The 14,306-nt window shown below is 35.6% G+C and overlaps 1 protein-coding gene across 1 annotated transcript in view; it reads right to left on the bottom strand.

Moving 5' to 3' along the window:
• Positions 1-14,306, bottom strand: part of eEF1beta (elongation factor 1-beta) — a 124,605-nt gene that overhangs the window by 73,239 nt on the left and 37,060 nt on the right. Inside the window, exons 3-4 of the mRNA XM_090382291.1 lie at positions 13,793-13,886; positions 1,065-1,128 (exon numbers count right to left, since the gene is read on the bottom strand). Coding sequence (XP_090238417.1) covers positions 1,065-1,128; positions 13,793-13,886 — 158 coding nt within the window. The remainder of the gene's footprint in view (positions 1-1,064; positions 1,129-13,792; positions 13,887-14,306) is intronic.

Here is a 14,306-nt window from a genome sequence, read left to right on the forward strand (position 1 = left end):
TCTAATCAAGAAGCGTGTGCTAAGCACTGCTGCTCCTTCCCACCTGGCTACGGAGACGCCGCACTTCACAGAGCCCATTCCCACGAAAAGTATTTTTCATAGGAATCATAGGGATGGCCACAAACATGCATCTACTCATTAAAGTGTTAAATAAGATAGAAAGCCTTGTGGCCATTGATACTGAGAAAAAACTTCAGTCTTCAAGTTGAACTAGGCAGCAATTTATACCTGCCATCACATTCAGAATATAAGGTTATGAGAATATATCCTTGTTTGTTTGGAGGTTTCATGGTGTGCACTTTAAACTTTTACTATGCCCCACAGGAAGAATCTAATGGCATCATGCCTAAGAATGTGACTGGAATTCTTAATGAAGCCACCCAACCCACAAACTGGTAAAAAGTCTTGATTCAAAAATACCTGCATTTCATGGTAATAATGTTGCTGGGTCATTCTTTTAGGTGGAGAATGTCTTTATTGTAAGTTCTGTACTGTATCTGCACTGTAACAGATAAAAAAAAAGTTTTTTTCATGGCATGCTGACTCATCTGGGTGCCACTCTAGATCATTTCTGTTCACTCCCTACAATTTGAAGAAGACATTTCAAAGAAGGACCTTACCAAAATCATTGTAACATTCAATTCTCGCTATGTACATAATTTTTGCAACAAATGTGTCAGACTCCTCAGGGCAGTGAATTACATGCAAACATATATATAATTAACTTCAACTAACTGTAGAATTTTCAGTGTTACTAAAAAACACTTTCTGCTATCCAAATAACCATATCCTCCCTACACACACCTTCCTTTTTACCTAGTCCAAAAACCAATTATGAGTTCATCATTATTCATCAATGGAAACTCAATACATGATATTTCAAATGAAGTCCTAGCATCTGATGCTAAATCTCACAGAAAGTGTGCCAAAATGTGGCAACCTTTTCTGGGACACTGTTAACCTGGAAACATTTAACAAAGGATTCCAAAGATGTCATATAGCAAACATTGTAGCTACAAAATATACTGAGCATAAGAAGTGTTACTTTTTAAAAAATACCTTACTCTTAGCTTTCTTTTCCTGATATTGCTTCAGCCTTTCCTCTTTAAGCTTTTGGGCTTCTGGGTCCTAAGAAGGAAAGGATAAAGAAAAAGTGTACAGAGAATGCACAGCATCCATGTTTAAACATTAATATGCATTAAAAATGCTGATCATTAGATCAGTTCTGGAATACATAAAAATTTTTAGTGATTGATTGAATGATTGCAGCCTATGTAAATTATATGGTTCACACTAAGTTTTTAAATGTAAGCAGGTATAAAAAATTCATCATAAAGATAAACCTAAAATCCTTTTAACATAAAAAAAATAAACAAACAGATACTGAAAAGAAAAGACACAGAAAAGATGTTGCAGTAGGTAAAGGCATGGGTATCTTCAGAAGTGGGGACTTTGATAGTTTAAGGTGCCATGTGGTGTCTATGAATTAGGTGCATTGGCAAGGATTGCAAATGCATTATGGAATACTTTTAAAGCAAAAATCACAGAAGCCATAAATGCGTACATACCATTAAGAAATATTGCAGAACGAGGCTGCCAAAATGGACGACTGTGGTGCTGGCCAACCAAATAGAGCAAAAAAAGATAGCATGGGATAGTTACAGAGCAAGGAAAATACTGAATCCTACAACAGATACAACTTGATCTGTAATAGTAACACAAAAAAAGGTTAGGGATGCCAATGCTGTGTATGAGAAAGCACTGGCTAAGAGAGCAAATAGGGACAAGGAATTTTTCATGTACAGTAGAACTTCCATTGTCCGTCACCCTATTTACCATCAGACTCTGTTAACCGTCACTTAATCCCACTACACCGTAACGCACTGTGGTATTGCCACCATGTGTCACTCAGTCTTTGTTTACAACTCACTGTATACAGTTGTACTTTAACCTCTTGTTTCATATTTTAATAATTATTCAGTTAACCCACTGAAATGACAGAGAAACATAAGCAATTATCACAGAAAATTGAAATAATCAATCGACTAAGACAAGGTGAAAGTGCTACAAGAATAACATTGATTAATGGAACAGGAAGAACAATAGTAAATGACATAAAGCATGATGCAGACAAAATTGAAAACCACATCTCAAAAATGGAAACCACTGACGGTAATGTTAAAAGTCGTAAAACAATGAAGCTTGCTAAAAATGAACAACTGGATACTGCAATGTTTCAATGGTTTGTTCAAAAATGCAGCCAAAGAATTCCATTGTTGGGAACTATAATAATTCCAAAATCCATTGAAATCAATAAAAAACTAGGCAGAGATCCTTCATTCAAGGCTAGCATTGGATGGTTGGACAAATTTAGGCTTTGCCATGGTATTTGACAGTTGTCGAACGAGGGTGAGAAGCTAAGTGCAGACACTACAGGCAGGATTATATGCTGAAAGCCTTGTAGATTAATTCAAGACGTGAGGGAATCTGCAAGTCTCTAGTGGGGGAATTTTTATCAGTGTGGCCAACACTTGTTGTTAGAAGGAATCTATTTTTTAGAGATAGTATTCATTTGAACAAAGGTGGTGCAAGTATCCTTACTGACATTACTTTGAGCAATAAATTTATTCCATAACAGAATTTTTCTCAAAAGTTGTCAATCCCTGTGATAAATACCAGTGATCACAAAATAAAAAAAAAACAGCCTAACCTGCCACTCAGATAAGACAAACATTGTATTGGGCTGCAATTTAATTTCTTATACAGTAAACCCCTGCTATTCGCGGGGGTTACGTTCCTGAGAAATGTCGTGAATACCGAAAACGCAAATACTGAGTTATGGCTCCCATAGTAATAAAGGGGTTCCGTTCCAAAGTATGAAATATAATAAGAAAAACTAGTCTAAAATTTTGTCTATGTATGTATTATATGTACCTTCATAATATGGCTATGTACATAGACAGTACATAGTGAAATGCAAGCATATGGCATCGAAATGAAAATAAGAAACAATTTAATATTAAATGTAATATTTATTAGAAATTTCAAACAAATCTTTCAAACCAGCGCCTTTGCTAGCAAAAAAACTTATCCTGCCGGTGCTATCACCAGTTTTACTAAAGTGTTGATAAAGGAGTTTTGCCTTTTCACGAATGATAAGTGAATTTAACGGAATTTTATTTTGAGTTCGGTCTTCTATCTGCAGATTTAAAGCCTTTTCCATTTTTTCTAATTTAACATCACGAGTTGCAGAGCAAATTTTTGAAGCAATTAGCGCGTTTTCATGGACACTACGGCAGATTTTTACTTCCGATTTTTTGATTGATCATACTGTTGACTCATTGATTTTATAATGTTTGTCACTGAGGAGATACTTTCACCATTAGAAATTTTATCTAATAACTCAATTTTATTCACTAATGTCATCACCTTTGATATTTGCACATTTCTCTTGTTATTCGTAGCCATATTTTTGTAGGAGTTAGAAAGAACTTGTCCACAATAAAGTCACTTTCTTCGATTAACACACTCGAAAAAAAAGTCTGTTTTACACTGCAAAACGGTAGATTTATCATTTTTGTAAGCATATCAATTTATAAATTGATAAATTTATTCAATTTATAAGCATATAAATTAAAAGCAAACGACGAAACCTTCCATGACAAGCGCATAACACATACCGAACAAGGATTAGCGAGAAACATCCATGTTCGTGATTTTGTCACCCCTCTCCCCCAACCCACCGAGCGCTGTTTTGACCGGGAAAGATAATTTTAGCCATGCCCATGTTTTTTTATGGCGGAAAATATTCACGGCGCTTTAAAATTCACATTTTTTTAGGTTTCATTTTATATTAAATCGGTGATCGCGAATACAGGTAAGCGGAGGTTTACTGTATATGGGTACTTTATTCTGTGCATACTGTTCATTAAGTATACATAGAGAATATTTATTCCAAGTACAATATAATTGTATTCCAAGTACATGATTTATTGCTACTAATACATATTGTACATATTTTAAAAAATTACATGAGTTACCTCAATCTTTATCCATAGGATTACTTCTCTTCAAAACTCTTAACTCCAACCTTTTATTATTTTAAAATGGTTTAAAATGATTAAAATTATATACTTTTCATTAAAATACAATTATATGTGTTCAATTCTCTAAGCACATGTATGACACCCTCGGGATCACAGCTGAAGGCCCCAAACCAGACTCCAGAGCTATCCAATTCACCACGTAACCTCGAGAGACTGAAAACATTGTGTCAAAATTTAAAAATAAAAGCTGTTAAAACTATCACAAATATAGGCGATCCCCGAATTACGTAAGGATTGCATCCTGCGGAACTCTGTGTAAGTTTAAATTTCCCTAAAGGCTTATGCAGCACTCGCAACGACTCGATGAATTTGATTGAAGAAAAAAAGAAATGTTCGATGAATATGTAAATAGAATTTTATTTTATTTTTTTTTTATCTCATGCGTAGGAAAAATTACAAGAGTGTGCAATTACAAAATTTTCAAAATTATAAAATTACAAAAAAAAAAAGAGACAGGCATAACATCAGCAAGTTTTACCTTTCAAGCATTGTTGCCAGAATCAACGTCTCCAGGTGATAAGTACGCTGCTGCAGATGTTGAGGGCTGGTTTTTTTTTTTTTTTTTTTAGGAGCATTAGCAACTAAGGCCATATTGCTCCGGGGATATGCGGTGGTCATCCCCTGACCTTTCCACATCCTCCGTATTTGGTGGTCACGAGCGCGAACCCTGGTCTAATCAAGAAGCATGTGCTAAGCACTGCTGCTCCTGTCCACCTGGCTACGGGGGCATCAGGTTGAGGGCTGTGGAAATTTGGAAGTGGTTTTTTTTTTTTTTTTTTTTGAACACATCACAAAATTTCTCTGAAGTTGCCAGTGCTGATTCTGCTGCTGCAGAATCAGCACTGGCAACTTCACTGCATACTTTAACATGGAACCCAGCACAATGCTTGAACCTAATAAACCACCCGTTGCTTGCCACAAACTTGATTTGGGGTTCGCCATACTTATCCTTAATATCCCCATAAATACTCGTTGCTTTTGCTTGAATGGCCGTAGACTCGGGGGCACTCGCTTCTGAATCTGATTTTCCATCCATATTATTAATAGCTTTTCCATCTTCGATATAGCTAGCACCTGAACACTGTTTTGTGATCAGCGTTGATCCTTTAACACGTTCTTTTATATGCACACTGTCCTTTAAAATAGCATTTACTGTTGAAGCAGTGAGACTTAATTCCCATGCAATAGACGACAAACTGTGTCCTGCTTCTTACTTCTTAATTATTTTCATCTTCATTTCTAAATCAATTTTGTTTTGTTTCCTAGCACTACCACCACTTGCACTTTCCGTTGGTTACTTCATCATTATAATAAGTAAATAGAAATGAAGAGAAGATTCTGAAAATTTATGTTTCTTATATGAAACATAAATGTTTATTAAACATAAATTCTTATATGAAACATAAATGTTTCTTATATGATTGAAGATTTCAGTGAAGGGGAAACACATTTCACCATAATAATATAAAAACCCACACAATTCTAGTTTATCAGGATTATTGCAAATGCAATAGGATCAAGTTTACAACCCGTTTATAATTATATGCACTAACAGAAATAATTATATGCCCAATAAACCAGAAAGGTTCTTTGGAAAAATATCAACAAAGCTGTTCAAAATTGATTCGTATAACAGAACATATGATAACAATGAAAAGATAGCACTCCATTATAAAAATGACCTTTTAGAAAGATAAACAGCTTAGTAATATAGTGAAAATTTCAACTTCCAAGGTCTTGGAACGAATTACCACAAAAACAATGTGTTATTGGGTTCACATTGTGATGTTTTCACAATACCTCCATTTAATCCTACAGGATACAAAATACTTTTTTCTAAATTTTTTAAAGTTTACACTGGCCAGCAAAAATCGGCAAAAACTTACGTAAAGTAGAATTTACAGAAGTTGAGTATTACATAAGTCGGGGAGTGCTTGTATTACTAAAATACAATGATGAATGTTAGTCTAAAAAACTACTTTCCTTCCTTAAGGAACAAAACTTTGACATACTGTCGCGATCACAGGTAGGAAACAAACTGTCTAATATGAACTATCCCCATGCTATTTATTACTGAGAGATTACTTGTTAACATGCATGCATGCGTGCAAAGGTCCATGAATCCGAGATTGATATTGGTGATAATCAACAAATGATAAATTTGTTGTCGTATAAATTATCAGAACACCAAAAAACTTTTAGGTAAGGGATTAAACTACAATTTACCCCCACTGGTGCTCCCCAGGAACAGACAGTGGTTGAGAAAGAATATTGTCTTAAAGACAGCCCGAACAAGGATTTATTAATACAACAGATAAACGGAGTTGTAAATGATACGAGAGATTACCTAGATTAACTAGATCTACAATTACCTAAATTAACTAAGAATGAAAGTTTGGAATTAAGGAAATTGCGGGAAAACAATGACTTAACACGTTTGCTGCCGATCACGCACCAGCGCGTGATGTCGCAGCAGTATTGAAGAGCCGATCACGCTCAGGCGCAGGATGCGGCATCATTACCCAGTAGTCAATCACGCACGAGCACGGGATTCATTAGACTTTTGTATGAAGTTGGCATTGTGTTTCTGCTGTGTATATTTGTTTCGGCATCAAGTAAAGGGTGTAAACTATATGTAGTTGTATGTGGTGTTGAAGATTTTGTTACGTGATGTGCGGAAAAGCCTTGTAATATGAGTTGTGCAGATGACAGTTTAGCAGGCCAGTCGCACCCAAAAAGAAGAAAAGTGCAATATAAAAAATCACTTGCAGATGAAGAAATTGCAAAAATGTTGGAGGATTTATCTGACATATATTCCAGTGACGTCAGTTACGACGATCACGAAGATTTTATCCCTCCAAAGGACGCTTCGGATTCAGAAAGTGTAGATGAAGAAGATATTGTGGAAGAGGCTACACTTTCACTGCAGGATTCCAGCAAGCTGGAAAACGTCATGTGGGAAAATGACGTAACATCGATGAAACAGTTTTGTTTCACAAAATCTGAGTCTTTGTTGCAACCCGTGCCAGGTGATAATCCTATAGATTACTTTCATCATTTATTGACCGACAATATCTTGGATGAAATAATTACACAAACAAATGTTTATGCTCATGAAATACTTCTTCCCCGAGAAAATAAAGAACATTCTCAAATAAATGCATGGAAGGACACCACTAGAGATGAAATGCTAGTATTTTTATGATTAATTTTACATATGGGAACCATTTGACTGAACCGCATACAAGATTATTGGAAAACAGATAAGCTGTTCAGATTACATGTGTTCGCAGATAACATGAGCAGGAATCGTTTCTTATTATTACTGCGGGCCTTGCATTTTGCAAAAAATCCAGAAAAGAAAGAGGGTATGTCCACAGGATCAGCCTATATAAAATTTGAAAAATGGTGAATCTGTTCAATGCACGAATGTCGGAAATATATTATCCAGTACGTGAGATTAGCTTAGATGGGTCTATGATATTTTGGCGTGGAAGGCTTGTTTTTCGACAGTACATTCAAAACAAACGCCAAAGTACAGCATCAAGTTATATATGATCACAACGCCTACTGGAATGGTTATCAAATTTCAAGTATATACTGGTATGTTGGATGATTCTGGTGGAAAAGGACATGCACAAAAAGTTGTCATGAACTTACCAGATGGGATGTTAGATGTCAGGCATAGCATATTTATGGACAATTATTACAATAGCTATGAACTCGCTAAGTGTCTCGCTGACAGACAAACCCATTGTACTGGGACAATCAGAAGTAATAGGAAAACATTAACGAAAGTGGTTCGAGAAAAAAAGCTGAAGAAAGAGGAAATATTATCAAGGTGTGCCCATGGTGTAATGATTGCTAAGTGGAAGGATAGAAGAGATGTCAGTTACATATCTACAGAATACCAAAATGATATGATGGAAAAGCAGAGCAAACGAGGCAAACTGAAATCAAAACCATTGCCTATAATTGAGTATAATAGGTTTATGTCAGGCATTGACAACCAAGATCAAATGCTTGCCTATTATCCTTGCAAAAGGAAAACCATTAGGTGGCCTACAAAAATACTTATGCATATTTTGCAACTAATAATGATCAATGCACACCATATCTATAATAAATATTCACATAACAAGGTGCAACTTTATGACTTCTGTTTATCAGTGATCAGATCTTTATTGAAACAGCCATCTGATCCCCCTCATACTGTGCATGATGTACCTGAACTGGAACATGTGCTCAAACCACGGGAAGAAAGAAAAGATGGAAAGATATTAGTAGTAGTAGCAGTGGCATGTGATGCAAGAAAGCAAGTGTATGAGCTTATGCAGCATCAGCAAAAAAAAAAAAAAAAAAAGAAAAAAACACACCATTCCCTCCAAATGCCTGTCCAGTTCCTCCTTAAATTTATTCAACCTATCAACTTCCACAACGACAGATGGAAGTTTGTTCCAGCAATTAACCACCTGCTGGCTAAAGGCAAATTTCCGCACATCTATTCTACATCTGTCTTTTCTTAATTTGAATTTATGCTCCCTTAGGTTCATAATCTGAACAAGTGGAAGGATCCCATCAGAATTCAGTGTGCTCAACCCATTCAAGGCCTTATATAACTCAATCAGATCACCGCGCAGGTGCCTAGTTTCCAGCCACTGCAATTTGCAGAACTTAAGCCTCTCTTGGTAAGAGGATCACTTCATTCCCCTCACCAATCTTGTTGGCCTTCTCTGTACACGCTCAAGTAAATCTACATCCTTCCTAAAATGAGGCCTCCGGACCTGTACGCAGTACTCAAGGCGTGGCCTGACCATTGCCTTACACAGAGGGATAATCATCTCCTTTTCCCTGCTAGCAAAATTGCTATATATCATTGACAAAAACCCCATGCCCTGCCCTGGCAGCCTGTCTGCATTGCTCAGAAAACTTCATATCTGACTGCACAATTACTCCCAGGTCTTTTTCATTTTCTACCACCTTAAGTGTAGTACCACACAGTTGGTACGTTTCTCTGGGGTTACTTCTACCCATATGCAGTACTTTGCATTTGTCAAGGTTAAACTTCAGTTGCCACTTCTTAGCCCATCTGCCCAAATTATCTAGATCCTGCAGCAGTAGCACACTGCCATTACTGTCATTAACAACCCTGCCAACCTTTGTATCATCCGCAAACTTCGACATTAAGCCTGATATACCTTCATCAATATCATTGATAAATATACAAAACAACAGTGGACCTAACACCGAACCCTGTGGGACTCCACTAATAACATTAGTCCAACAAGAGCAGCACCCATTGATTACCACCCTCAGTCTTCTCCCACTTAACCATCCTTTTATCCATTGTAGCAACTTACCCTTAATACCATTCGGCTCCAATTTGTACAATAGTCTTCCATGCGCAACAGTGTCAAAAGCTTTCCTGAAATCCAAATATATGATATCAAAATTATTTTTTGCATCCAGTTCCTTTGTAACCACATCATTATATCCTATCAAATTTGTCAGACAAGACTTTCCCTTAACAAACCCATGCTGTGTCTGAATTATTGCTGCAGTCTTGTCTAGATGATCCTGCAATGCATCTTTAACCAGTGACTCCATTATTTTACCCGGAACAGAAGTTAAACTAACTGGTCTGTGATTACTCGTGTCACCCTTCGATCCCGCTTTGTGAATTGGGGATACATTTGCACATCTCCAGTCAGTGGGAACCTCCCCTGAGTCCAAGGATGCCTCATAATTATGGCTAACGGTTTGCTTAGTTGCTTTGTTGCCCCCTTTAATATAACTGGGTAGATCCCATCCACCCCAGGTGCTTTTCTTATGTTTAACTTCAACAATTTCTCCTCCACTTTGCTTTCAGTTATTCCAAAATCATTTAGTATCCTGCTACAATTTGATAACCTTCTGCCATTTTCAAACCTTAATAATTCCTCATGTGTGAATGTAGATGCAAAATACTCATTCAGTTTGTTTGCTAGCTGAGTAGGATTATCACCAGTCGAACCGTCGATGTCAAGTGGACCAATCAGATTCATTCCCTTCCTTTTAGAGTTTATATAAGTAAAGAAATCCTTGCTGTTTTTCTTAGCATCCATCTGTTGCCAAGGATTTCTCGTAATCTGCCTTTGCCTGCCTAACCTCCTTTGTCACCTGATTACAGACTAGGTTATATCTGCCATAGGCTTCTGAGTCGCTTGATAATTTATATGCATCCCATGCATTTTTCTTCTCTATTACAAGTCTCATTAGTTCATTAGATAACCATTTAGGCCTAAACCTTGAACAATATTTCTTAATAGGTATGAAATTTTTAGTAGCTTCCACGATTAATTCCTTGAATGCTTCCCACTTAGAATTTACTGTTGGTAACATCATCAGTTTATACCACTGTACAGAATTTAAAAACTGTCGGAGAACACTGTACTCACCTTTACAGAAGCAAAAACCCTTTCCTTTACCCCTGATGGTAATTAAATCTTTAAGTAAATCCCACATCAGTACACTGTGATCACTGCCACCTAGTGGTTCCTTTATCTGCAAATTCTTAATACACGAATGATCACTGCTGATAACCAGATCAAGAGAATTACTTTCTCTGGTTGCCTCTCGAATATGCTGCTGCAGAAAACAATCATCCAATAAATCCATAAAAGTCTGACTAGTCTGTGAGTGACCAACCCAAAGTTCTAGTCAATATCTGGGAAGTTAAAATCCCCCATTATAAGACATTCCAATTTACTTGCCCACTCTATTTCTCTGTACAATTGTTCATTGTACTCATTCGAGTCATTAGGCCTATAACACACTCCTACTCTTATTTTTGCTTTCGCAGTGCTTATGTCACACCAAACTGACTCAACAGTTTGAGTCAGTTTGGAATTATATTGAGGAAGCAATGCAAACGTTGCTATTCCGAAGGGGAACATAAGGATACAATCTATATCTGCAGGGTTCGTGAAGGATCACCCGGCTATTGCTTAGATTGTGCGAACATTATACATAAGTAACATTCTTACACATAGTATTTGTAATCTGTATTGGTCCGGTATGAAATAAAACGTATTTCTTAATGCTACCATGTTTTTTGTTTTATTATTTAGATACTATATTATTATGTTTTTGTGTCACATGCCGGCATGTGATGCGGCATTTAAAGCCAAATCTGACCTCCAGTGCCAATCACGCGCTGGCGCGTGAATCTCAAAATCTTTTGGAAACTTTGAAAACTGCTTATACAACACTTGAATATTGATATGGTATACCTAACAATCCCTTATTACCAATTTTCAAGCTTTTTCATTATGGAAACACAGTCGGCTTCTGGCAACAGTCTCCTCCTTCTGTGCCGCACTATTGACGATAGCATGCTGACTCCTGACCAGAAGCGAACGTGTTAATACTTCAGGAAGCGGACAAGGGGGATACAGTAGTTGTGTTGAATAAAACAGATTACACTAATAAACTGTATGATATAATATAAGATAATAAGACTTATCAAGAAGTTGATATTTCTGTATTTGAAGATCTTGAAAACGATACAAATCCCTCACTGACTAGAAAAAAAAAGAAAGAAAGAAAAAAGACTATTTCCATGGCCCAATTAAAAAATCTTAAAAGCCAGAACTAACAAAATACCAACATTTGGACAAGTAAAATTGCATAAGGAGGGCCATCCCATCAGACCCATTGTGTCATATAAATATTTGGCAAAAAAAATATTTGTTTTGTTAGCATCACACTTGTATTATATAATAAAACCAATGAGACAAATATTAAATTTTAGCATAAAAAAATTACAACACATTGTTTACAAATTTAAAGGATAGAAGGATAGGGGAGGGAGACATTTATTCTCTTTGGATGTATTGTCACTATACACTAATGTCAATATTAACTATGCATTAAATACTATATGGGAACTAGTTAACAATAATTCAGTTAATATAAATAAGACTAAATTTCCAAAAGCAGAGATTTTTAATTTAGTAAAATTTTTAGTTCAAGCAAATTACACCGCCTTCCAGAATAAAATTTACCGACAAATATTCAGGTTACTCATGGGGTTAATTTGAGCAGTCTTATTGCCAAAATATATTTAAATAGAATAGAAGAAATATATCTAACACAGTTTTTACCCATTACTTTTTACGGGAGATATTTAGATGATATTCTTATTATATCGGATGAGCAGACAATGGTAACACTTTAGGAATGTTTAACAACGTGCACACGAGGTTAAGGTTTACACTGGAGAAGGAGGATACACAAGCAAAAACAGTAAATTTTTTAAACTACATTAAGAGAGAGTGATAAATTACATTTTAAAAATTTCAAAAGCCAACAAAACACAGGGTTGTTCCTACATTATGACTTGTCATCCTTTCACTTATAAACATTCCATTATTTTAAATCAATTCACAAAAGCATATAAATATATGACGACTCAGATTGCATTAGATTATGAAATTGAAGAAATTACATACAGGTTTTTAAATGGGGGGGGGGGGGTATTCACTAGGTACCATAAACAAAATTAGGTTACAAACCAAAGATAAGATAGAGAATACAGGAAATAACATTTTATTACGATTCCATATGGCCATCAATGGTACAAACAGCTCAATATTCTTTTCAGGACTTTAGAGTAATAGCAAAGCCCACTCAGAAACTTCATTTTGTACTGAAAAGGCGTTCCGCACTCTCCTCTTCAGTTATGGAATTGCATGATGTAATATATAATATTCCATGTGGTAACTGTGACTCTTCGTAGTGGCATCTATGAGGTGCCTTTTGGACACACATCTTAAGCAACATGCGCGTCGGTTAGGGCAATGAGGACCACAGTGTTTGAACTGTCATTCCATTCGATAAACGAGGATCATGTCTTCTTGTTTAATGAAGCCAAGGTTCTGAACGTACAGCACAATAACACAAGGCTTTTAATTGCAGAAACCTTAGAAATGAGAATCAAAAATAACGCAATTAACATGAGATCTTTTCTCATCTCAGATTCGTGGACCTTTGCGTACATGCATGTTAACAAGTAATCTCTCAGTAATAAATAGCGTGGGGAAAGTTCACATTAGACAGTTTGTTTCCTACCTGTGATCTCGACAGTATGTTGAAAGGAAGGAAAGTAGTTGTTTAGACTAAAATTCATCATCATATTTTAGTAATATTCGTGATAATTTTAACAGCATTTATTTTTAAATTTTGACAATGCCTTCAATCACTCAAGGTTACATGGTGAATTGGATAGATCTGGGGTCGGGATGGGGCCTTCAGCTGTAATCCCGGGGGGGTGTCTGGTCATAAATGTGCTTAGAGAATTGAACATATTTAATGGTATTTTAATATAATATATAATTTTATATATTATATAATTTTAATCTTTTTAATCATTTTAAACTGTGTGTAACAAAAGATGGGAGTTGGAGAGTTTCGAAGAGAAGTAATCCTATGGATAAAGATTGCACTAACTCTTGTGTAATTTTTTTAAATCTGATTTAAACATGGGAAATATTGAACCTTAGTTGCTCTTGGTTTTATAGTAAACATATTGTACATATGGAAATTTTTCTTATCAAGGTTACAAAAGTAAACACTTCAAAATGAAATTCTTGAAACACTAAACTACAATTCTAAATATACTAGCCTTTAAAAGGCATGATATGTACCTCTTCATCGGAACCAAAAAGATCAAGATCGTCATCACTGCCTTCTATATCCTTTTTAGGCAAATGTTTTGCATTAGAAGTTTCAGTTAAAAGGCTAGGGACAGAAATAAAAATATGGATTAAAATTACACTAGTGAAGCACAAAAAATAAGAAAATGTTTCATTTGCACTGACAAGTACTCATTTGGATGAAATTAAAGCGATAATTAAAAAAGGCAACATATGAGATGTTATGAAACACTTAGAACTATAATTAAAATCATAAAGGAAATGTCTTCAAACAGGCCTATGGGGGCTGGGAAATTCCATACTGCAATAATTAAAGACAAACACCAGCCAAGGAATAAAAAATTTTTACTATAAAAATAATGTGGTACACTATCAGAAGACTAAAATATTACAATAAATTACGATAAAATAAACTATGATAAAACGTTAAAAATATACTGAAGCAATAAAATTATCAAAAATAAACTGGATTAAAAGCGATATATAGCTTTTGCGATGGATTAAA

The sequence above is a fragment of the Mastigoproctus giganteus genome, chromosome 1 (genome assembly GCF_048544385.1).
Source record: "Mastigoproctus giganteus isolate SK-2022 chromosome 1, ASM4854438v1, whole genome shotgun sequence".
NCBI lineage: Eukaryota > Metazoa > Arthropoda > Arachnida > Uropygi > Thelyphonidae > Mastigoproctus > Mastigoproctus giganteus.